The sequence below is a fragment of the Pseudorca crassidens genome, chromosome 17 (assembly GCF_039906515.1).
Source record: "Pseudorca crassidens isolate mPseCra1 chromosome 17, mPseCra1.hap1, whole genome shotgun sequence".
In the NCBI taxonomy this organism is placed as follows: domain Eukaryota; kingdom Metazoa; phylum Chordata; class Mammalia; order Artiodactyla; family Delphinidae; genus Pseudorca; species Pseudorca crassidens.
Genome location: NC_090312.1, coordinates 63,452,425 through 63,478,323, shown reverse-complemented (window position 1 = coordinate 63,478,323; position 25,899 = coordinate 63,452,425). Strand labels below are relative to the sequence as shown.

Below are 25,899 nucleotides of genomic sequence, written 5' to 3'. Positions count from 1 at the left end.
ACAAAATGCTTTATTAAGCGTTGAAGCTTCTTATCACAAGTCATACAGTTGACCATTTCCTATTTTCTTTTTTTTTCCTTCCTTGTGCCAATGCTTAGGAGAAAACTTGGTAGAATATAAGTGAGAGCTGCACCACCTTTTAGTGGGGAAAAGGCAAGTGACAGTGGAGAAGGATATGTGTGTGGTGGGGTCTGTCAGAGCTGTAAAATGTGAACTTACGTGGACTGTCCTGAGGACTGAGGAAAATCAGTACTGAGTAAAAGTTACTGAAAATTCCAGCTGTTCAATCTTATCTCACATAACTCTTCACTTTAACTTTCACTGTCCTTTTTTTTTTTTTTTTTCCTATCTGCTCCGTTTCTATGCCTGTTTTGAATCTGCAACAATAAGGCCAGGGTTAGGAGGCTGCCAGTATTGGTTAGTAGATTATACTTGACAATGAAATGCTGATTTTCACTCATCAAATCAGCGATCTTAAATTATAATAAAACTGAAAACCATCTGGGGCATTAAGATAAATGTCCTTATCTACTGATGGCGGAGATATAAATTGATGATACTTTTTGAAGAAGTTGACTAAAATTTACTTTAAAAGCCTTTAAAATACACATGCCTCATAACCCAGTAATTTTATTTCTAAGATGTATTTCTTCTTGAAGGAGTAATCTAAAGAAAAATATTTATGCAGAATACATTTAATAGTACTACTATTTGTAGTGATAAAAATTAGTAAGTTAATAAAGCACTTTCAAATAATTTTTAATGGCATGATGAGGTTATGTTTTATTAGGACAAATAGCCTAAAATAGGGAATGTGTGTAAAATATGATTCCAGCTATATAAAAGATTGCACAAATAAAAAGGCTTGAAATATATTCCTTATCATATTTTCCTTGTTTCTACTAAGTATTTGTGATGTTACATATTCTTTATATTTTTTGTATTGCCAATTTTTAAATGAATATATAATACTTTTTTAATCTTTAAAAAATGAGGGTTATGTTTTTCAGAATCACTTGTATGTGATAATCGTTTATTTAAAATCACTACCTCATCTTCATTTGTTTTCTGACATTCACAAATGTAGATGATAGCCCTTGTAATATAGTTAAGCTAGTTTGTTTCTGATACCTGTTGCTGAAAGTGGTTTCTGTCAACTCTATGTATAATTTTAATAAGATAATTTTTCTTGAATTTTAGTCGTATTATATTCTTGTATAGCCCTCCTTCCCTTAACTGTTTATCACCTGTGATTTGAGGAGTCCAAGGAATACAAGTGAAATTTTAATTTATAGAGCATAAAGTAAAAATTAAACCTGGTCTAAATATTTTAGAGGTTTTTTGTTTTTTGCCATTCCATTTTTGAGCTGCGGGGGCAAAAAAATATATGTGTGTGTGTGCGTATATGTGTGTGTGTATATGTGTGTATGTGTGTGTGTATGTGTGTGTGTATATGTGTGTATGTGTATGTGTGTGTGTATTTGAAACATTCACATCTATTTTCACATACCTACTATACTTTAAAACTTTAAAGATTTTTTTAAGTTATCTTACTTTCTTGTTATTTTAATCAAGAAGAATACTTTAAGAACCAGAAAGTTTTAAAAATAGATTTCCATTTTTACTAATCTTCCCAAACTTAAGAGTCCTTATAGGGAAAAGTCATATGTACCTCACAAGAAACATCAGAAATTCTTTATTTTGAACACTAATTCTTCAAGGGTGATTCTCTTTGGAAACATACTATTCTGTTAATTTGAAAATTTAAAACAATAGGTTTGTTTTTCAATTTATTCCTTACTATAGACAAAATCAAAACACCATTTGAATGAGCAACACGTCTGCTAGATCAGCTCTGTATCCTTGGTGAGGCACTGTATTCTCATGGTCTTTACTTTTGATAAACAGTGTTATGATTCTCCCTCAAGTATCTCTAGAAAGATTGTTTCTCACTGATGCCATTACCAGAAAGCTGATATGAGGCGGAGGGGCACTTATCACTCACTGCCTTAGATACTTTACTATAATTTAAGTAGAAAACTTTGAACAATACTAGTAGTTAAACACTGCTCAAAACATAGCTAGTAGTGAAAAATTATCTTGATCTAATTTTAAACAAATTTTCTTACTATCTGTAATGGTCATTTGTCCAGTTTATGGACAGCATCTTTTGAAAATCCTGTGTTTGGTGAGTTTTCTGTATTGAATCTCACTGCCTTGAAATCATTGCCAGTTTAGTTTTCCATCCTTTCTTGTGGCTAAGGAGTAGTCATGTGACTTGGGAACTACGGACCAGACTCAGATTCTGAAACAAGTAATGCGGGGAAGCAGATGCTGTGTAGCATCTTTTTCTATTGAGGATGGTGGGGAGACACAGGACTTTGAAGGGGACTGTGGCAGAGTCAAGAAATTGCACCCTTATTGCAAGATGTGACTTGTTACTCTTTTTTTTTTTTTTTTTTTTTGCGGTACGCGGGCCTCTCACTGTTGTGGCCTCTCCCGTTGCGGAGCACAGGCTCCGGACGCGCAGGCTCAGGGGCCATGGCTCATGGGCCCAGCCTCACCGCGGCATGCGGGATCTTCCCGGACCGGGGCACGAACCCTTGTCCCTTGCATCGGCAGGCGGACTCTCAACCACTGCGCCATCAGGGAAGCCCAGTTGTTTTACTTTTAACTTGAAAATTTAAAGTCACATGTCCCCATGGTGGCACTTTAGCTGACTGTCCTCCACTGGAGTAGTGTTTCATTATGATTTGGGCATTGTTTCTGGCTGAACAACTGCCAGACTTGATTAGCGGGCTCTTCCAGAGATTCTGTGAGTTACCCAATAGCTTTTAACAAATTCCTTTTTGCTTAAACTAAGTAGACTGGCATCTGTTATTTGAACTAAAAAACCTTTCAAAGGTAGACTTTGGTATGACCTTGTGCTTCACTTTTGAAAAGTGCTTAAAACCATATTCTACAGCTGGACTCTTTAATGTACTGAGTTAAGACAACTTTCCTCATCCCAAGCATGGTGTTAGATAATCACAAACTGAATTTTTTTTTTTAAGTATCAAAAATGAGTGTTTATTTGAAATTATGTCTTCTTTACTTTTCTGTTACATAAATGCTACCATTTAAACAAAACAACAGAACTAGTCAATAACGGTGATTAGTAGTAACTGATAGTAGGATAATTAAGCAAATATGGTTAAGAAAAATATATTTTATAAAGTTTCTTTCTGTTTTTTGATATAGCATTTACTTTGACTTAAAAACTCTGTTGCTTATTTAAATTTTATAGGCTATATTATTATATATGTATTAATATTATGCATCTTAATATTTATGTATTAAGATACATAAATTTAAGAGTTAAAAAAATTGAATATAAGTACAATCAGATTGGTTAAACAGACACTTCATGTATTTATTTTTAACAGCTTTATGAGAGATAATCGATGTAACACATCGATGTAACATTATGTAAGTTTAAGGTGTACAAGGTGTTTATTTGATACACTTATATAGTGCGAAATGCTTACCACCATAGCCTTAGCCAACACCTCTACCGTGTCATATAATTAGCATTTATTTTTTTACATCTTTATTGGAGTATAATTGGAGTATACTTTATTGGAGTATAATTTTTACAATGGTGTGAGAGTTTCTGCTTTATAGCAAAGTGAATCAGTTATACATATACATATGTCCCCATATCTCCTGCCTTTTGCATCTCCTTCCCTCCCACCCTCCCTATCCCACCCATCCAGGTGGTCACAAAGCACCGAGCTGATCTCCCTGTGCTATGCGGCTGCTTCCCACTAGCTATCTATTTTACGTTTGGTAGTGTATATATGTCCATGCCACTCTCTTACTTTGTCACAGCTTACCCTTCCCCCTTCCTATATCCTCAAGTCCATTCTCTAGTAGGTCTGTGTCTTTATTCCTGTCTTACCCCTAGGTTCTTCATGACATTTTTTTTTCTTAGATTCCATATATATGTGTTAGCATACGGTATGTGTCTTTTTCTGACTTACCTCACTCTGTATGACAGACTCTAGGTCCATACACCTCACTACAAATAACTCAATTTCATTTCTTTTTATGGCTGAGTAATATTCCATTGTATATATGTGCCACATCTTCTTTATCCATTCATCCGATGATGGACACTTAGGTTGTTTCCATCTCCTGGCTATTGTAAATAGAGCTGCAATGAACATTTTGGTACATGACTCTTTTTGAATTATGTTTTTCTCAGGGTATATGCCCAGCAGTGGGATTGCTGGGTCATATGGTAGTTCTATTTGTAGTTTTTTAAGGAACATCCATACTGTTCTCCATAGTGGCTGTACCAATTCACATTCCCACCAGCAGTGCAAGAGTGTTCCATTTTCTGCACACCCTCTCCAGCATTTATTGTTTCTAGATTTTTTGATGATGGCCATTCTGACCGGTGTGAGATGATATCTCATTGTAGTTTTGATTTGCATTTCTCTGATGATTAATGATGTTGAGCATTCTTTCATGCGTTTGTTGGCAATCTGTATATCTTCTTTGGAGAAATGTCTGTTTAGGTCTTCTGCCCATTTTTGGATTGGGTTGTTTGTTTTTTTGTTATTGAGCTGCATGAGCTGCTAATAAATTTTGGAGATTAATCCTTTGTCAGTTGCTTCATTTGCAAATGTCTTCTCCCATTCTGAAGGTTGTCTTTTGGTCTTGTTTATGGTTTCCTTTGCTGTGCAAAAGCTTTGAAGTTTCATTAGGTCCCATTTGTTTATTTTTGTTTTTCTTTTCATTTCTCTAGGAGGTGAGTCAGGAGGTTCTTGCTGTGATTTATGTCATAGAGTGTTCTGCCTATGTTTTCCTCTAAGAGTTTGATAGTTTCTGGCCTTACATTTAGGTCTTTAATCCATTTTGAGCTTATTTTTGTGTATGGTGTTAGGGAGTGATCTAATCTCATACTTTTACATGTACCTGTCCAGTTTTCCCAGCACCACTTATTGAAGAGGCTGTCCTTTCTCCACTGTACATTCCTGCCTCCTTTATCAAAGATAAGGTGACCATATGTGCATGGGTTTATCTCTGGGTTTTCTATCCTGTTCCATTGATCTATCTTTCTGTTTTTGTGCCAGTACCATACTGTCTTGATTACTGTAGCTTTTTCGTATAGTCTGAAGTCAGGGAGCCTGAATCCTCCAGCTCCGTTTTTCGTTCTCAAGATTGCTTTGGCTATTCGGGGTCTTTTGTGTTTCCATGCAAATTGTAAAATTTTTTGTTCTAGTTCTGTGAAAAATACCAGTGGTAGTTTGATAGTGATTGCATTGAATCTGTAGATTGCTTTGGGTAGTAGAGTCATTTTCACAATGTTGATTCTTCCAATCCAAGAACATGGTATATCTCTCCATCTATTTGTATCATCTTTAATTTCTTTCATCAGTGTCTTATAATTTCTGCATACAGGTCTTTTGTCTCCTTAGGTAGGTTTATTCCTAGATATTTTATTCTTTTTGTTGCAATGGTAAATGGGAGTGTTTTCTTGATTTCACTTTCAGATTTTTCATCATTAGTGTATAGGAATGCCAGAGATTTCTGTGCATTAATTTTGTATCCTGCTACTTTACCAATTCTACTGATTAGCTCTAGTAGTTTTCTGGTAGCGTCTTTAGGATTCTCTATGTATAGTATCATGTCATCTGCAAACAGTGACAGCTTTACTTCTTTTCCAATTTGGATTCCATTTATTTCCTTTTCTTCTCTGATTGCTGTGGCGAAAACTTCCAAAAGTATGTTGAATAAGACTGGTGAGAGTGGGCAACCTTGTCTTGTTCCTGATCTTAGTGGTAATGCTTTCAGTTTTTCACCATTGAGGACTATGTTGGCTGTGGGTTTGTCATATATGGCCTTTATTATGTTGAGGAAAGTTCCCTCTATGCCTACTTTCTGCAGGGTTTTTATCATAAATGGGTGTTGAATTTTGTCAAAAGCTTTCTCTGCATCTATTGAGATGATCATACGGTTTTTCTCCTTCAATTTGTTAATATGGTGTATCACGTTGATTGATATTTGTATATTAAATAATCCTTGCATTCCTGGAATAAACCTCACTTGAGCATGGTGTATGATCCTTTTAATGTGCTGTTGGATTCTGTTTGCTAGTATTTTGTTGAGGATTTTTGCATCTATGTTCATCAGTGATATTGGCCTGTAGTTTTCTTTCTTTGTGACATCCTTGTCTGTTTTTGGTATCAGGGTGATGGTGGCCTCGTAGAATGAGTTTGGCAGTGTTCCTCCCTCTGCTATATTTTGGAAGAGTTTGAGAAGGATAGGTGTTAGCTCTTCTCTAAATGTTTGATAGAATTCGCCTGTGAAGCCATCTGGTCCTGGGCTTTTGTTTGTTGGAAGATTTTTAATCACAGTTTCAATTTCAGTGCTTGTGATTGGTCTGTTCATATTTTCTATTTCTTCCTGATTCAGTCTTGGCAGGTTGTGCTTTTCTAAGAATTTGTCTATTTCTTCCAGGTTGTCCATTTCATTGGCATAGAGTTGCTTGTAGTAATCTCTCATGATCTTTTGTATTTCTGCAGTGTCAGTTGTTACTTCTCCTTTTTCATTTCTAATTCTGTTGATTTGAGTCTTCTCCCTTTTTTTCTTGATGGGTCTGGCTAATGGTTTATCAATTTTGTTTATCTTCTCAAAGGAGCAGCTTTTACTTTTATTGATCTTTGCTATCGTTTCCTTCATTTCTTTTTCATTTATTTCTGATCTGATCTTTATGATTTCTTCTGCTAACTTTGGGTTTTTTTTTTGTTTTTCTTTCTCTAATTGCTTTAGGTGCAAGGTTACATTGTTTATTCGAGATGTTTCCTGTTTCTTAAGATAGGATTGTATTGCTATAAACTTCCCTCTTAGAACTTCTTTTGCTGCATCCCATAGGTTTTGGGTTGTCGTGTCTCCATTGTCATTTGTTTCTAGGTACTTTTTAGTTTCCTGTTTGATTTCTTCAGTGCTCACTTCGTTATTACATAGTGTATTGTTTAGCCTCCATGTGTTTGTATTTTTTACAGATCTTTTCCTGTAATTGAAATCTAGTCTCATAGCATTGTGGTCAGAAAAGATACTTGAAACAATTTCAATTTTCTTAAATTTACCAAGACTTGATTTGTGACCCAAGATATGATCTATCCTGGAGAATGTTCCATGAGCTCTTGAGAAAAATGTGTATTCTGTTGTTTTTGGATGGAATGTCCTACAAATATCAATTAAGTCCATCTTGTTTAATGTATCATTTAAAGCTTGTGTTTCCTTATTTATTTTCATTTTGGATGATCTGTCCATTGGTGAAAGTGGGGTGTTAAAGTCCCCTACTATGAATGTGTTACTGTCAATTTCCCCCTTTATGGCTATTAGTATTTGCCTTATGTATTGAGGTGCTCCTGTGTTGGGTGCATAAATATTTGTAATTGTTATATCTTCTTCTTGGATTGATCCCTTGATCATTATGTAGTGTCCTTCTTTGTCTCTTCTAATAGTCTCTATTTTAAAGTCTATTTTGTCTGATATGAGAATTGCTACTCCAGCTTTCTTTTGGTTTCCATTTGAATGGAATATGTTTTTCCATCCCCTTACTTTCAGGGTGTATGTGTCTCTAGGTCTGAAGTGGGTCTCTTGTAGACAGCATATATATGGGTCTTGTTTTTGTATCCATTCAGCCAGTCTGTGTCTTTTGGTGGGAGCATTTAATCATTTACATTTAAGGTAATTATCAATATGTATGTTCCTATTCCCATTTTCTTAATTGTTTTGGGTTTGTTATTGTAGGTCTTTTCCTTCTCTTGTTTTTCTTGCCTAGAGAAGTTCCTTTAGCAGTTGTTGTAAAGCTGGTTTTGTCGTGCTGAACTCTCTCAGCTTTTGCTTGTCTGTAAAGGTTTTAATTTCTCCATCAAATCTGAATGAGATCCTTGCTGGGTAGAGTAATCTTGTTTTTTCTCCTTCATCACTTTAAATATGTCCTGCCAGTCCCTTCTGGCTTGCAGAGTTTCTGCTGAAAGATTACCTGTTAACCTTATGCGGATTCCCTTGTGTGTTATTTGTTGTTTTTTCCTTGCTGCTTTTAATATGTTTTCTTTGTATTTAATTTTTGACAGTTTGATTAATATGTGTCTTGGGATGTTTCTCCTTGGATTTATCCTGTATGGGACTCTCTGTGCTTCCTGGACTTGGTTAACTATTTCCTTTCGCATATTAGGGAAGTTTTTAGCTATAATCTCTTCAAATATTTTCTCAGTCCCTTTCTTTTTCTCTTCTTCTTCTGGAACCCCTATAATTCAAATGTTGGTGCATTTAGTGTTGTCCCAGAGGTCTCTGAGACTGTCCTCAGTTCTTTTCATTCTTTTTTCTTTATTCTGCTCTGCAGTAGTTATTTCCACTATTTTATCTTCCAGGTCACTTATCCATTCTTCTGCCTTGGTTATTCTGCTATTGATCCCATCTGGAGAATTTTTAATTTCATTTATTGTATTGTTCATCGTTGCTTGTTTCATCTTTAGTTCTTCTAGGTCTTTGTTAAATGTTTCTTGCATTTTCTCTATTTCCAAGATTTTGGATCATCTTTACTATCATTATTCTGAATTCTTTTTCAGGTAGACTGCCTATTTCCTCTTCACTTGTTAGGTCTGGTGGGTTTTTATCTTGCTCCTTCATCTGCGGTGTGTTTTTCTGTCTTCTCATTTTGCTTATCTTACTGTGTTTGGGGTCTCCTTTTTGCAGGGTGAAGGTTCTTAGTTCCCGTTGTTTTTGGTGTCTGTGCCCAGTGGCAAAAGTTGGTTCAGGGGATTGTGTAGGCTTCCTGGTGGAGGGGAGTAGTGCCTGTGTTCTGGTGGATGAGGCTGGATCTTGTCTTTCTGGTGGGCAGGTCCGCATCTGGTGGTGTGTTTTGGGGTGTCTGTGGACTTATTATGATTTTAGGCAGCCTCTCTGCTAATGGGTGGAGTTGTGTTCCTGTCTTGCTAGTTGTTTGGCATAGGGTGTCCAGCAGTGTAGCTTGCTGGTCATTGAGTGAAGCTGGGTGCTGGTGTTGAGATGGAGATCTCTGGGAGATTTTCGCCATTTGATATTATGTGGAGCTGGGAGGTCTCTTGTGGACCAGAGTCCTGAAGTTGGCTCTCCCACCTCAGAGGCACAGCACTGACTCCTGGCTGGAGCACCAAGAGCCTTTCATCCACACAGCTCAGAATAAAAGGGAGAAAAAGAAGAAAGGAAGAGAAAGAAAGAAAGAAAGGAAGGAAGAAAGGAAGAAAGTAGGGAGGGAGGGAGGGAGGAAGGAAGGAAAAGAAAAGAAAGAAAGAAAGACAAAATCTCACACAGAAGCATACACATGCACACTCACAAAAAGAGGAAAAGGGTAGAAAATAATAAATCTTGCTCTCAAAGTCCACCTCCTTAATTTGGGATGATATTTTGTCTATTCATGTATTCCACAGATGCAGGGTACATCAAGTTGATTGTGGAGATTTAATTCGCTTTTCCTGAGGCTCCTGGGAGAGATTTCCCTTTCTCTTCTTTGTTCGCACAGCTCCTGGGGCACAGCTTTGGATTTGGCCCTGCCTCTGCGTGTAGGTCGCCGAGGGTGTCTGTTCTTCACTCAGACGGACGACGTTAAAGGAGCAGCTGATGCGGGGTCTCTGGCTCACTCAGGCCGGGGGGAGGGAGGGGTGCAGATACGGGGCGAGCCTGCGGCGGCAGAGGCCAGCAGGATGTTGCACCAGCCTGCGGTGTGCCGTGCGCACAAACTGAATTTTGAGAAATGTATTTAAGTTAATGTAATTATATCCATCTGGCAGGGCTAATTTTAGGATTAGCAGTAATGTGTATAAAATCTTTGCCACAAGGTCTGACACTAAACTGGTTTTCAATAAATGATATAAATTACTTACTATGTAATTTTGGATATATGTACATGTTATATGTTCCTCAAATAATTATTTAATTCCTATTATGTGCCAGTCACTATTCCAGGGGCAGTGAACAAAACAGTCAAAAGTCCCTGACCTTTTGAAATTTACATTCTAGTGGAGGAAGATTGAAAATAAAGAAGCTAAATAAATAAATATATGTTGTATTAGAATGTGATGAGTTCTATGGAGAAAAATGAAGCAGGGAAGAGATGGTTAGAATGAGATAGGAGGGAGAGTGGACATGAGTTGCAGTTTTAAGTAGGGTGTTGAAGGATGATGACAGAAAGTGACATTTGAGCGCACAACTTCAAGAGGGATGAGCCCTTACTGTTTGTCCTTTTTGTTTCCTGTGTTGAATTGTTTGTTGGATCGTTCCCCCTAATTTTAAGTGCTTTCTGTTAAGAGTATTTAATATCTTGAAGCATGCAGGTGGACAAGAGAGAAAAGAGTATTTCATGCAGAAGATAAAAAAGAACAGAGGCTCTGAGGTAGGACCCCTGGAAATATGGAATGGTGTGAGCAAGGAATAGAAGATTAGAAATTTAAGGTAGCCAGATTGTTCATGCTGTAGAAGCCACCAAAATGATTTTGGCTTACTCGGAGTAAGATAGGAATAGGGAGTGACATGATCTGCCTTAAGCATATACTCTGAGTGTGTGTTCTTTGGCCCCTAAATGAATGAGAAATAAAAGGCAAAATAAAATAGTCGTCACCCATTCTATCCTAAAATGTCCGTGTGTATCGATCACATTAAGTTCTCTTAACACTCAGCTTTGTGAAAGAATTACATGATGCAATTTAGAGTTGAAACAAACTGAAACTTTCCAACCCCACCTGAGTATAACACAAAATGAGCTACTTCTTCATTTCACAGGTTTCCATTCAGTAGAAATGAAGCCCTATTTGTTATTGACGCAGCTATTTTGTCTTACTTAGGGAGGCAAAGTTTAGTCATTAATTTTACCTTCTTAATATAGTACCTAATATTCATAAACTTACATTTCATTCTTATTTCCTCATTCATCAATGTAAAATAATCTCAACATAACCTTCAAATGTGAGGAACAGAGATCCTTCTAAGATACCTTGAAAAGCAGGAGGGAGGGTTAATAAAAGATGCATGTGGACTAAAACTGGAAGGTCATTAGGTCCTGAGGAAGCTCTAAGTATTGGTCCATCTGCCAGCCTCTATGCTTTTCTTAGCTCATCTGTCCATTCTCTAATTGCCGATCTTCTTCACTCACTCCTGTGTACCTTTCTTGTTCTCCCATTCCTTAGCTTGCCGATGCCCAACTTAATAAAACCTTAAAACATTCTATTTCAGACTTAACTTTGGGCAAATTTATTTAGGATCGTGGCTCAAATTTCTGGAACAGAGCACCTGAACTATTTCCTCTTCTCAAGCTATGTGACATAAATCACAGATCATTACCCAGTCTATCAATTAGTTGTACTTTGAGCAGATGCCCTATACCCTCTTCCCATTAGTTGGGATAGAGGCATGAGTTCACGTGGTTAAGAACAGAATCACTTAGCAGAAGTCATGGGTGGTGCAGACTCCATTACAGGAGGCGTGGATATGTCAGGGAATGACTGACATGTTTAGAAAACAAGTATTTGTTTATATTTGTAATAGTCTTCAAACTAGCAAATTTGAAAACTGAAGTGAAATGTTTTATGTAGAAAATTTGTTAGTAACTCTTTATTAGTATTAATCTGGTGCAAAGATTCTCAATGGCAGTAGAGAGACAAACCTCTGGGAAATACGTATCCAAATTTTCTGATGATATAGTGGAGTAATGTATAGTTTAAAAAAGCAAATTCATTGTATCTCTTACTTTCATAATACCTCAAAAAGTAAAGCTTGACAAAATCTTGGCTGGTTGGGGTTATGTTGAAGGTAAATTAAGAATTTAAAAAGTGATTTTAGAAGTTTCTACATTCATGGAACACATGACTTCTCTTTACAGATGACATGATTTTCTATGTAGAAAATCTCAAGGAATCTACCAAAAAACCTAGAACTTATATAAGTTTAGTTCTAACAAGGTCATAGGATCCAAGGACAATATACAAAACTCAGTTAATCCTATATGGCAGCAATAAACAATAGGGATTTGAATTTTAAATACAATAGCATGCAGGCATATACACACACAAATAGTTATGCATAAATGTGACAATATATGTGTATGCTGAAAACTATAAAGCACTGATGAAAGAACACAAAAATTTAAGGATATATATACTGTGTTTATTAATTCAAAGAATAAACATAGCATAGATGTCAGTTCTCCCCAGTTGAATCAATGCAATCTCAATCAAAATTCCAGCAAGTTTTTGGGTTTTTTGAGGGGGATGGAGTTTGTGGTTTGACGGCCTGATCCTAAAATGTATATGGAGAGGCAAAATAACTAGAATAGCCAAAACAATTCTGAAAAAGTAAAACTTGGACGACTCATTCAACCCAATTTCTAGATATTATAAGGCCATAGTAATCAAGTCAGTGTGATTTTGTAGAAAAGATAGACATTTAGATCATTGGAACAGAATAGAGCATCCATAACTCAATCCACACAAAAACAGTCAGCTGAAATTTACAAAAGCACAAAAGTAATTCAGTTGATAAAGTATAGTCTTTTCAACAAATGGCAAATGACTGTCCATATGCAACAAAATGAACCTTAATACACACCTTATATTCATACAGAGTGAAGTAAGTCAGAAAGAGAAAAACAAATATCGTATATTAACGCACATATGTGGAATCTGAAAAGTTTGGTATAGATGATTTTATTTACAAAGCAGAAATAGACACAGATGTAGAGAACAAATGTATGGATACCAAGGGGGAAGGGGGTGTGGGATGAACTGGGAGATTGGGATTGGCGTATATATACTATAGATACTATGTATAAAATAGATAACTAATGAGAACCTACTGTATAGCACAGGGAACTCTACTCCGTGCTCTGCGGTCACTTAAATGATAAGGAAATCCAAAAGAGGGGATATATGTCTACATATAGCTGATTCACTTTGCTGTACAGTATAAACTAACACAATATTGTAAAGCAACTACACTCCAATAAAAAAAATAACTCAAAATTAGTCATAGACCTAACTGTAAAACATATGTCTCTAAAAACTTTTAGGACAATAGTTTCAACTGTCTCTCTGGGACAGTTCAGCAATGGCTGGAGACATTTTTGATTGTCACTACTTGGAGAAGAATGCTATTGGTGTCGAGTGAGTAGAGACCAGGGATGCTGCTAAACATCCTACAGTGTACAGCATAACCATACCCACAACAAAGAATGCTAATTTTTTAGTTTGGATAAATGTACTATGGTTTTGTAAGATATTAGCATTAGAGGAAACTTGGTAAAGGGTATATGGGAACATGCTGTACTCTTTTTTGTAACTCTTCTATGCATCTGAAATTATTTCAAACTAAAAAGTAAAGCTTGTGTATCACTACTTTAGGGTAGCAGACTACTTCAAAGTCAAACATTTGGTAATTTCATAATTTATTTCTATGACAGCATCATGTACTATAGTTGAAGCATTGTTTTGATTTCTGTTGCAAAATGACTTGAATCCTTCAATGAAATTTATTAAATGTGTAAATATTGCCAGCCATGTATTAAATGCTAAAATTTTTGAGACTAAGAAAATATTTTCAAAAGTCTTCTCTTAAAAGGGGGTCTTCTTTGATTATCTAACCTAAAATACCACCTCTTTCCACCAGTCTGTTTTTTTTTTCTTTTCCATTAGAACTTGTTTTCTGTAGTAATTTTGTTTATTTATTGTTTACTGTTTCCTCTCCTAGAATATATGCTTCATGAAAGCACAGACTTTATTGTACCAATAGGATTAGGACCATCACATTAGAGATGGATGCTTAATAAGTATTTGTTGAGTGAATGAATTATCTATTTGTGTTGCATCTTCCTGTTAAGCGGTCAGTATTTAAAAGTTGGAGCTTCTTCTTTAAACCCACTGGCTCTGAATATATTAGTCCCAACCCTAGTAATTTCCCGAGTGAAACTCTTTCCTAAGCAGAAAGATGTATTGGTCTACACACTTAAGATTTTTCACAGCAAAAGACAAATCCCTTTCCTCCTTTCTGTTGGGAAGGAGGCAAGGAGATGACAGTAAATAACTGTTGTTTTGTACTTTTCTGTCAGATCTTTCTGGTACTACTAGAAGGCTTTTATCTCACCATATTGGATGCCCTGCAAACTAAGCTCCTTTTATTTGTGATAGTATTTGGACCACTGCCAGGACAATTTATTAGATTTTCTTCTGTTTAATTAAATTTTTAAGTAAAATGCTCCTGTTAGAACCAGATTATTTCAGACATAAGAAAGTTTGTGATAAGCATCAAAGATGGAAATTGGCAAACACATGTCCACTTTCCACATGGTAGCATCTGGTGATTGAGTTATTTGCTGAGCTGAGCAGTGGCGATACAAACAAAGGAATCGTCAACCCCACCTGGGAAGGTGTGAAGACTTCAAAAAGGATGGGACCCTTAGAATGAGCCTTGAAAGAAAAGGAATAAATCAGCATGCAAGAGTAGCTAAACTTAAATTGTGAATATTGCCACTTGTCTACATTTTCTTCATTTTAAATGTGATAGAAAATTAATTCACCTTTAGGATAGTATCTTAAAGAACACTAACCAATCCCCCACTTAGAAAATTTCTTATACAGAAAAATGTACTTCTTTCTTACCATTTTGTATAGAGAGGTAGAAAAACAAACCCCAGTTTATTCCTAAACGAGAATAACCATTTTTGCATCTTTCTCAAATACTAGTTTTGTGGATCTAGATGAATACATATATTTTGATATGTAGACATTAAAAACTGTTGGAATTGGCAATTATCAATGTATCTACCTAGTTTGTTTCTCTTATTCGGTAAGATTTCCTATTAGGTCAGAATCAAGACTGAAAGATGTTTCACAACTAATAACGTTTAGAAATCAAAGAAAGTTCTATTGAGATTGTGAGAAGATGACGTTGAGGGGTCATGTTCATTTAAATTAGTTATGTTTTAGGGCCTTATCTATCTTTAAGTAATCTATATTATAGAAATGTATTTTCTGGATTATTTATATAGGTTTTATTAATTAATTTACAATTCATCTTTATTAACTACCATATGTGTGGCTTTATCCATTAGGTGCTGAAGGAAACAAAAGGTCATACATTCTTTCAGGGGAGAGAAAACATTTTAAACAACTGTGAATAGAAAAATTAATAATAATTGTATTTAAGATAAAGTAGTAAGAGGAACATGATCAAATAATAATGTGCAATGCAGGCAATTAAGTTCTATGGGCAACTAAAGGAGGAAACATTAGCGTTAGAGGCAGACTTTTGAGATACTGCGTGTTCAGTTCCAGACCACCACAATAAAGCGAGTCACGTGAATGTTTTTGGTTTCCCAGTGCATGTAAAAATTATGTTTACACTATCCTGTAGTCTAAAAAGTGTGCAGTAGCATTGTGTCTAAAAAAAAAGCAATGTACATACCTTAATTAAATACTTTATTGTTAAAAAATGCTAAGCATCACCTGAACTTTCAGTGAGTTATAATCTTTTTGCAATAGTAGCATCAAAAATCACAGATTACCATAACATATAATAATAATAATAAAAAAGTTTGAAATATTGCGAGATTCACCAAAATGTAACCAGAGACGTGAGCAAATGCTGTTGCAAAAACTGGTACAGATAAACTTGTTTGACACAGGGTTGCCAAGAGTTTTCAATTTGTAAAAAAACAGTATCTGTGAAGTGCAATAAAGCGAAGCACAATAAAACAAGTTTATCCCTTATCTACAACTATCATGGAAGTCACAGCAATTGAGAAGAAAGGAATTAAGATGCCCCTAGAAATTTGAGCAGGATCTGATAGAATTTGGAAGCACTTTCTAAGCAGTAAGAACATAATGACTAAAGATATGAAGATTGCGTTGACAGGGTACTATACAAACCGTAGAGTAGAAATGTGTGTTTCTGGAGAAATATTTACAGTAGATTTGATGAGATGTCCTTCTTAAACTGGCTGTCAATGAAAGAATGGCTTAAAGAAAAGAAATGCTTCTAATTGTAATAGAACTATCTTAATCCTGAAAGGAGTATTTCCTTCAGCAGATCCCTTTAAAGCTTATTTTAAAAGACTTCTAATGGAGTTTCTTTGTATAAAGCAATATTCCTCAAAGTGTGATAGTTTAGTGGTTTTTACATAAAAGTGTTCTGTAGTCAAATTGTGGAAATGCTATGTTAGTGTTAAACTTTTTTTAAAAAAGCTTTATGAGTTTACAGAGTTTTAAATTACTTACATGAATTATGAGTCTCCAAGAGAAAATTATCTGACCTCAGAACTCAGAATTCTCTGGGGTTTTAATTATTATTATTATCATTATTTTTAATAATCAGTAAGTTTTAGAGTTTCTTGAGACAAACTTTAGAAAATGCTGATTGAAAGCATCCACGTACATATTTGAAAGAAAATGTTCATTGAGATAAAACAAGTCTAACGGGGATAGAAATAATAAAAAAATATAGTATCCAAGATCATTATTAACCAGCCTGCCTTGTCTTTACTTACCTTGCTAGTAGCTAGGAAACACAGAAGGGAAATATAACCATAAAAGCCTGGGTATTTTTTTCCAAGCATTTGACACCATGCTGAATAAAAATTTTTGAGTGCAAATTTTCTGTAAAATTCAATTCTATCATAAACAAATGATAAAAATCAAGGTCAAAGGTTAAAATAAAATGGAAGAAAATTTTAATAATTTGTAATAAAGCACTTTAAAATATTGTTCCTTATTTTGCCACAATCACAGAATTTTTTCAACACTGTTGGGAACGTTATAAACAGCCTTCAAGGAAACATCTTAAAGAACAGTTTTAAGTTTCCCTTTAGAAATTTAAAATTTCACCATTTCATAGCTGATGGTTTACCAATAGCACCAGTTCATCAGGGTGGAAATGTACCACATAGTTGACCTGTTTAGTGGTGTAAGGAAGAATAGCCTACTTTGAAAAGTCCATCTGAAGAAAAAGCTTGCTGAAGAATCATTTGCTCCTACAAAGTGTTAGTAAACTCCCTTTTCTGGAGTTAATAATGAAAACCAAATAGAAAACATAGCTGAGTCAACACCTCATTAATGGGGTAATCAGTGAATTCTATACAACAGTCTGTACAATTCTATACAGCTACTTGCACCAGTGAGGAAGAAACTCCATATAGGTTGGGGAGAGTGAGAAAGAGATGCAGAGAGACAGACACGAACTGAGAGGAAGGTCTTACCTCCACACATTGAGGATGGCACCTGAGCATCGTCAGCAGATCAAATAAAGCCAGTCAGCTCTTAACCAGGTGGTGATGAGGCCGTGGTGGCTGTTTTAGAACTCTTGGCTTGCCTAGAATAGTGTTTTCAGTTCCCTTTATAAGTAAGTGAAGACTGTTGGCAAACCTTTCTAAGCTGCATCTGGTATATACAAAAGTTTCTTTAAAAAGACTAAAATTTAACATGGGAGGTAAAGCAGTGTTCCTGTTCTTGTATAGTTTGGCGGTCCAGGTCTCATGTACATTCTCAATAATAAGAGAATAAAGGTTATATTTCAGTGAAAGTGAGAAATCAAATAGTGGTGCAGTATTAAAAATCTTGATCTTAAAAAATTCTGTTGGGGGAATTCCTGGGCGGACCAGTGGTTAGGACTCTGCACTTCCACTGCAGGGGGCCCAGGTTCGATCCCTACTTGGGGACCTAAGATCCTGCAAGCCGCATGGTACAGCCAAAAAACAAACAAACAAAACTCCTATTGGGATTCATTAAGTGAATCTGACAGTGTTAATACATAGGTCATTTATTATCAAAGGAGAAATGTTATCCAAAGTAAGCAATTGTAATACTGTATGAAAATATTTTTATATACAAATAGAGTGTCAAAATTAAATATATACATTCCATTAATTAAAAGGCCAACATATATTATTCTCTTAAAAATATAGTTCCCAAATTGCAAACTCATTTAGACAAATTTTATTACACATAAATGACAAAAGTAACTTAGTACTATGGTTTAGCATTCTTAGAACAGATGACTTTCTATTTTGTGAAATTATTCTTTATCTTCATTTTAAAACATCTGTTATATCATTTATTAAAGGCACTGTGTTATACATTCATGTTTAATTACATCTCTCAATTATCTTGGATTCCTTTATGCTACTGCTTCTTTAAGCTGTATGACTCTTGTTCTCATGGGCCTTATGCATATCTCACTGTAACTCTGAAACATTTCCAGCACAGATGACAATTTCCACTCTCATTGCAGTATGCTGATGCATAGTGGGCCATACAATTGGTAATAATGAAATGTTAATTTTTAATCCTTGTAAACTTTATACATTTCACAGAATTTATATGTCTTCTGAAAATTTTAAACAGGTTTAAAAAGTATTATTGCAACTAATATCTTACATAGATTATCTTACAAAAATCAGTTCAGAATTAATACCGATTGATATATGTCCTCATGCATGTGAAATAGTTTGTTGATTGCAGCGTTTCCACTGTTGGTTGCAGTGGTTTCCACTGTTTATGTCCATCTTCTAGCACTACAGTAAGGATTTCTCAATTGCCATAATCCGTTTTTACCAGGATGCATTCAGTAACTTCCAGAAGGCATTTTACCCTGGAAAATTGCATAAGCAGATAGATTCTTGGAGGATACAAATAAAGCTCTTAAGTTTTTATATTGCCACTCCGTATTTTTCAATGTTCTTTAGCGCCCCTCAAAATTTTATTCCAACAAGTTTTTATCTTTTGTAGTAGTATCTTTAGGAAACACAGGTCATTCTGTTTTTTCTGTTCCTTTAAAGACTTATTCTCTTCCTAGAGAAATACATAAAAAAAGTTTGTAAGTTCATATTTTTATAAAAATACACATTTTAAAATATTTAATCTTTAATATCCATTATGCTAGCTTATACTAAAAATTTGGTTTAATTAAAAAGAATCTTGAATGATATTTTTTAAAATATGGTTTCTAACTATAATTGTGATCATTGATGTGTAGGAAAGTCAAGGTTGTTGTGGTTTAAGATTTAGGATTAATTAAAGAGCTATGTTAGGTGGATGTCATTTTCACCACTGCAACAGTGGACATAAAGAGTGCTATTTAAACTTTTGTGAGAAAGATTTGTACATTATTCAATTGAGTTTTTTACAATGGAAAAAATGTTTTTATGGAAGGAATAATTAATACTGAAAATATTCAGTTTATTTTGTCAAAGATGATTAATAAGGACATACCTGATAAAGCTTGTTCCCTAGTCTTCCCTAGAGTATGGAAGATGCCTGCCTCATAAGCTAGTTTTCAGTCCCTGACAAAAATCTAATAAGGGCTACCTGTACAGCCTACAGAAAGTGGAGAAAGAGATACCTCACACAGAAAAGACATATAAGAGAGTAGCTGTGCATATATACTCAGTTATATTTCTGTGAGTCTCTGGGAAGTGGATTAGTACAGGGTTGAGTAATTTCTTCATTTAAATAACAACCAATTATTGGGTGTTTGCTAGGTCAGGTATTGTGATCAGTGCTATACATACATTATTTCATTTTATCTATTTAGTAATTATGAAATTGCTGATTTCACCTTTCACATTTGAGGAAACTGAGATGTAAAGAGGATAAATAAGCCGCCATTGTCACACATCAAGTAAATATAATGACTGGGTCTTAAGCTTGTTTGTCCTATTTTTAGTTTAGTCACATTCAGATCTCTTTTAGCTATATATTTAATAACAGTAACACATACCCTTTAAATAATGCATTTAAAAGATTAGAGGACAGATTTCAAAGATAAATATGAAGGAGAATTTCTCATATTCTTCTCTTTAATGAGGGTCCCAGGACATCTTTAAAAAGTACAAATTGAAGTTTATGTGACTAAGTAGGTTTGAAATACATAGATGTGAATATTTCATGACTTTTCTCAAAGATCAAGATTGAACATTCATTAAAAAGACAAAAAAACAAAGAACTGTGATTTTGCCTCTGTAATCCTGGGAACACAGATGTTATCTCCTTTTTCTAAACTTTCTTTCTAAATTCCCTTAGCCAGAGGCCCTCAATGTATTTATTTATATTGCTCAGTTATTCATTTCAACTATTCCACTTCAGGTGGAATTCCTAGAGTTTCCTGAGTCCCAGGGTGTGCAGACTCACACTGCTTCTCTAAGAGGAATAAGGAATTTCCGTATATATATATATATAGTGGTCAAATAACGGAAGTGTGAAAAAGGAATCTATCACTCTCATGAACCAGGTGTGTTCATTTTTCTGTCTCATCCTAGTTAATATTTATATCATTGTAATGTATAATCAGATTTAATTAAATATTCTGACTTTTTCATTCATATTTTCTACATTGGTATATAATTTTGTGTAATAATCTAATAGAATGTGTGCAAGTATATATAAATATAGAATATTCAAATACTATTATACATATACAGTATATACTGTACAGTCTATACTAATAAAATAGGCATAAAATGGGTTCTCATTTTTAGTATGTATTTCTGTACTAGAGTAACGTTTTTTCATTGTGTCTTGTTGTTTAGTTTATTTTCTCCTATATTGTTCATGTCCTTTGCTATTACCTACTGAGGTTTTAATTTTGTTTCTTTTTAAAAAATCAATGCTCTGACATTTTCCCTAGCTTCTTTAATTTTAAAATAGTGGTTTTTAAAAATTCAGTTTAAAGGGATCCAATTTCTAAGGGGTACCTCCCTTCTCCTTTTACCAACATTATAATGAATATTTTCAAAATCGAGCATATAAAAGGAAACAATTCAAAGAGAAATATTAAGGAATTAAGTTGAGTAAAAAGCTGATAAGAAAACTATACAATCACTCTTACCAAATTCTTAGTGGGTTGGGCTTCACCCAGGGAAGTTGATTTTCTTCCTTTACCCTTAAAAACCAAGTCATATTTATAATATTGATTATTAATCCTTTATTACTCCTTCCATTAATATAATTGCTAATTTTCATATTACTCTCAGCCCATCTAATCTATTTGAATATCTACTTTAAATTATTTATTGTTAGTGTGGCAGAATACTAATTTCATTTAGAAATTGAATAACAGGGAGAAGGGAGAAACAAGAGAGGTTAGTCTTCCGAATAACCTGGATGCATAATTTTGCAAATATGCCCAGCATTGTGTTAATTGCTGTGAGGTATGAAAAGCTAATATAGAAGGGTATACTAACAGAGACAAAAAATTAGAATTTTAATCAACATGAAAATAACATTAGCATTAAGTTGTTAAATCCTTATCATAAATTTTATTAAGCTTTACCCATCAGAAGCAAAATGAAATAACTATAAAAAGCTTGTAGCATGCCTAACTCACGAAGAAAATTCAATATAGCTGACCATCTTTAACATCTTGCCTTCTCATTTCAAGAAAAATTTGGATTGTAGCAGGTTAATTTTGTAACATAATTTTATTTAATTTCAAAATTTAAATTATTTGTGTATTTTCTTTTTCTACAATTAGTTGATTTTGGAATATGGTAATCAATGCAAAGCTCAACACATGAGAGAAAGAATTGCAAATATACAGCATACCTATAACCTTTAACCCTTTGATATCGCTAGTTTGCTCTGCATTCTTTTCAGTTAAGCCCTGACTTGAAGCTTATGCACAACATAAGCCATTACTAAGTAACTGGATGTGTAAGCAACATGAAACGAACTTGCTATTCCTGCATTAGATAGTACAGTAGTCTCTCTGTATTTGTGGAGGATTGGTTACAGGACCCCAGTGGGTACCAAAATCCAAGGATGGATGCTCAGGTCCCTTATATAAAATAGCGCTGAATTTGCATATAACCAGGCACATGCTCCTGTATACTTTAAATCATCTCTAGATTACTTACAATACTCAATACAATGTAAATGCTATGTAAATAGTTGTAAACACAAAATAAATGCTGTGTAAATAGTTGTTGATGTGTCTTGACAAATTCGAGTTTTGCTTTTTGGAACTTTCTAGAGATTTTTTTCTGAATATTTTTGATCCACGGTTGAATCTGAGGATGCAGAACCATGGATATGAAAGGCTGACTGTACTTTAAATCACTATAAATAAGGATTAAGAGATGGTAGGCTAGAATGTAAAGTCTTCATGAATCTTAAGCTTGGCCTTAAAGGATGCATAGAACAAGAGAGATCAGATTTACAGAAAAGAGAACAGTAGAAATTCCATATAAGGGACTAACATTATAAGGGGACAAGATTGGAAATAAGCTTGGCAAATCCACAACACCAAGAGGAGACTGGCTTGCATCAAGTAGATAATGTAATGATAAATGAAGTGGTCCAACTTATACGGTCCAATATATATTTTCATCACTGTCAGTAGGGCTCAAGGACAATCTTACCATTTTACCTTCTATGGGCAACTACTAGTATTAAAAATTAAAAACACACACAATCCTTTTTCTATCATAAAAATGTTAAAATTTTCTTTTAAAAATTATAAGAAATATTTTTGGCTTTATGTGGCAGCTGGTAACATTCCTGAAGAGGGAGTAAAAATAATAATAGTAATTATAAAACATTTATTGAAACTTTTTAGTACTAAGCACTCTATATTATGTCATTTTCACATCCTATAATGTAGGTACTATATTTTTCTCCACTTTGCAGATGAAGAAACTGTTGTCTAGTCTCAAGATAATGTCTTCCAAATTTTGTTTTATTGTTTATATTTCATGACCACTAGCAGAGAAGTAGGAAAAAATTAGCGCTATACTTATCAAAATTATTGAGGCAAAAAACTTGAAAATTGTTGGACATAAATATGCCCAATTTTTGTATACAAATATATTTGTTAAATACATTTGATTACCCGTTTTATTTGCTATGAGTTCTTCTAAGTGTGTACATATATGGATTAAAATTATTAAGACATTTTAGAAATAAAAATTTACCATTCCTCACCCAACTTATCACACTAGCCTCCTTGACAGTTATGACAATAAAATTTATTATTTTCTTTATTTACTTTCCTTTTTTCTTTTCTTTTTTTTTCTTTTTTCTTTTTTTTTTTTTTTGCGGTATGCAGGCCTCTCACTGCTGTGGCCTCTCCCGTTGCGGAGCACAGGCTCTGGACGCACAGGCTCAGCGGCCATGGCTCATGGGCCTAACCGCTCCACAGCACGTGGGATCTTCCCGGACCGGGGCACGAACCCGCGTCCCCTGCATCGGCAGACAGACTCTCAACCGCTGCGCCACCAGAGAAGCCCTATTTTCCTTTTTTAACTGAAGTATAGTTGACTTACAATGTTGCTTTCATTTATTTTTAGTACCTTTTTAAAAACAATTTCTTTGCCCTAGCCAAGAGATGAATAGGTACTTTACAAGTTGAGGCTTTCCTCTTCTAGAATTGAGTAAATGTATTTCAATTTTCTTATAAGCACTTAGATTTCTATGCTAACGGATTTGATCATCAGAGAATGATAGTATCTTATCACTGGAGTTGTTTACATTTTTGTACAAACAGTCCTCAGCTTACCTTGTTGGTGCAGTTCAACAGTGTTAATGTGCCCTGTGAAACTGTTGATAGGTGAAGATTGAAATCGTCACTGATATTCATTTTAAGGAATTGCTTCAACTTTCGAGCAGCACGATATAAAAACGAAGCTTCCTATTACAGAAAAAACATCAGAAGGGCTGTTTCAAATAAAATATTAAGAAGTGATAAGCTTTCCTAAGGAGCCTAAGGCCAGAACTGTATTGCTAAGTAACACCCCAGCTCCACCCCAGTTTTCTTCTATTCCAGTTAATCGCATGACTGAAGAGCAACTAGACTGAAACTGTTTAGCTCCCAGGTGACAGCCTAAAGTGCCTAGAACCCAGTTTAATGATTATCTGACTTTTTAAAGTCTCTTTTCTTTGCTATGTGTGATCTTATCGCTTATGAGTGAACATATAACAAGTTTATTCAATTTTAAACAAGATAACTAAAGGAGAGGTCTTCTGGAAGCAATAATAGTGAAAGGTATGTGTGACTTTTCTTGTTGTTATTATTTTTGCCCTTTTTGAGCTATGGACGAATAGCTGGCAATAAGAAAATAAAGGGCCTATTCACCTAAAACAAGTTTTTCAAATATTTAATGTAAGAAATTTAAAAAAAAAACAGAATTTATGGATATACTCTTAAATGCCATGAAGTTAACTCAGCTATTGTGAGTTTTAAAAAAGTCTATTGAATAGCACACTAGTTTCTGCAGAAAGAGATGACACAAATTTTTGTTGGAAGTTCTGTAGATTGTAATATTATACCAAATAGAAGTGGTAGTGGTTTGAAGATAAGCAAATATTGAAAGAAAAAATTTCAAAATGCCTACAACTAAATTACACCCATTACTTGTGTGTGTGTGTGTGTGTGTGTGTGTGCGTGTGTGTGACAAGCATTTTCCTGCATAAAAATTTTAGAAATAAGAGATATGTGTCTTTGAATTCAGCAGTTCTTCTAGTATTTTCAAGGTGAAAATGAAATGCTAAAATTAAAAGGACTATTTATCAAATAAGCATAGGGCTATTTGTAAAATAAAAGTATAAAAGACCATAGTATAACTTAACATATCAATGGGAATTGTCGGGTTAGAGCCAAAAGACTGTGTTATTAATATAATCAATATAATTAACAGAGATATAAAAAATATAAGCTTCTATGAAATCAAGCTTGAATGACATATAAACTCCAAATAATTGTCATTACCTTATTATCATCACATGAATGTTTTTTAAAAAAGTTAGGTTCGTTATTCAGGCAATTGCTATCAAAGTCTATCATGCTGTCCTGTAATAAATAATATAAAATAATATGGTTAAACTGGGGACCTTTCTATCATGTAGTAATTATAAAAATAACAATGTTATAATACTTGGTATTTATATGTGCATTTTAAGGAAAATAACTTTAGTCTGACTTAGCTGACTAGGCAGGAAGAATAGTTATCTATAGTTGAAGAATAAACAAGTATATACACAAACCCTCACGTATTTAGAGCTTCCCCCAGACTCCATAGGTTAATCTCAGAAATCATTGAGAGAAACTGGCTTTTTTGGGGAAATAAAAGTACCCATTTTAGAAGTTATACTATATAGACAGTGTACTATAAATTTTGAAATCATGAAGTTGAGATGCATTTAAGAGGTTATTTGGTCCAATTTCCTGCCACTATCAAACAGCAACAAAGAGAATTTACTTTAGAATGAAGGCAAAGCCTCTTGACAGTGAGTAAAGTTGAAATTCATTCTGCAGCATTTTAAATAATCCAGTTGGGGATGTTTGAGGTAGAATTTAGCTGAGAAAAAAGTGAGATTTAATATGTGCATTGTCATTGTCATGTAAGAGGCAGGGAAGGCAGACTGGCACATTCTCATTTTTCTTTTCTAAGGAATGTAGTATTAGAAGGTGGGGATTAGCTGAATCAAGAATGTACTTGAGGGCTTCCCTGGTGGCGCAGAGTCCGCCTGCCAATGCAGGGGACACGGGTTCGTGCCTCGGTCCGGGAAGATCTCACATGCTGTGGAGCGGCTGGGCCTGTGAACCATGGCTGCTGAGCCTGCACGTCCGGAGCCTGTGCTCCGCAACGGGAGAGGCCACAACAGTGAGAGGCCCACGTACCACAAAAAAGAAAAAAAAAAGAATGTACTTGACATATTAGGAAGAATTTCCTAAGGATTCAGATTCTTTATGCACAGGATTGGACTAGCTCTGTCCAGCAAACTAGCCATTTCATGCTATCAGAGCTTCTAGAAGGACTTCAAGCAATTTTAGCCTATGTGTTGTCATCTAAGGAACAGATAAAAAGTGGAGTAATGGCAGGATGTAATC

At 34.7% G+C, this 25,899-nt stretch overlaps 2 protein-coding genes across 3 annotated transcripts in view; one reads left to right on the top strand and one right to left on the bottom strand.

Annotated features, from left to right (window-relative positions):
• ZC2HC1A (zinc finger C2HC-type containing 1A) overlaps positions 1 to 9,662 on the top strand; it is a 71,719-nt gene extending 62,057 nt beyond the window's left edge. Inside the window, exon 10 of the mRNA XM_067712014.1 lies at positions 9,468 to 9,662. Coding sequence (XP_067568115.1) covers positions 9,468 to 9,516 — 49 coding nt within the window. The 3' untranslated portion in view covers positions 9,517 to 9,662. The remainder of the gene's footprint in view (positions 1 to 9,467) is intronic.
• An 8,157-nt stretch (positions 9,663 to 17,819) lies between these two features.
• The window catches only part of IL7 (interleukin 7), a 54,941-nt gene continuing 46,861 nt past the window's right edge, over positions 17,820 to 25,899 (bottom strand). The window contains exons 3-6 of one of the 2 annotated variants that reach the window (XM_067712010.1): positions 24,778 to 24,858; positions 23,569 to 23,700; positions 20,902 to 20,955; positions 17,820 to 18,866 (exon numbers count right to left, since the gene is read on the bottom strand). In XM_067712010.1, the coding sequence (XP_067568111.1) occupies positions 18,747 to 18,866; positions 20,902 to 20,955; positions 23,569 to 23,700; positions 24,778 to 24,858 (387 nt within the window). In that variant the 3' untranslated portion in view covers positions 17,820 to 18,746. The remainder of the gene's footprint in view (positions 18,867 to 20,901; positions 20,956 to 23,568; positions 23,701 to 24,777; positions 24,859 to 25,899) is intronic. The other variant, XM_067712011.1, reaches the window with a different exon arrangement.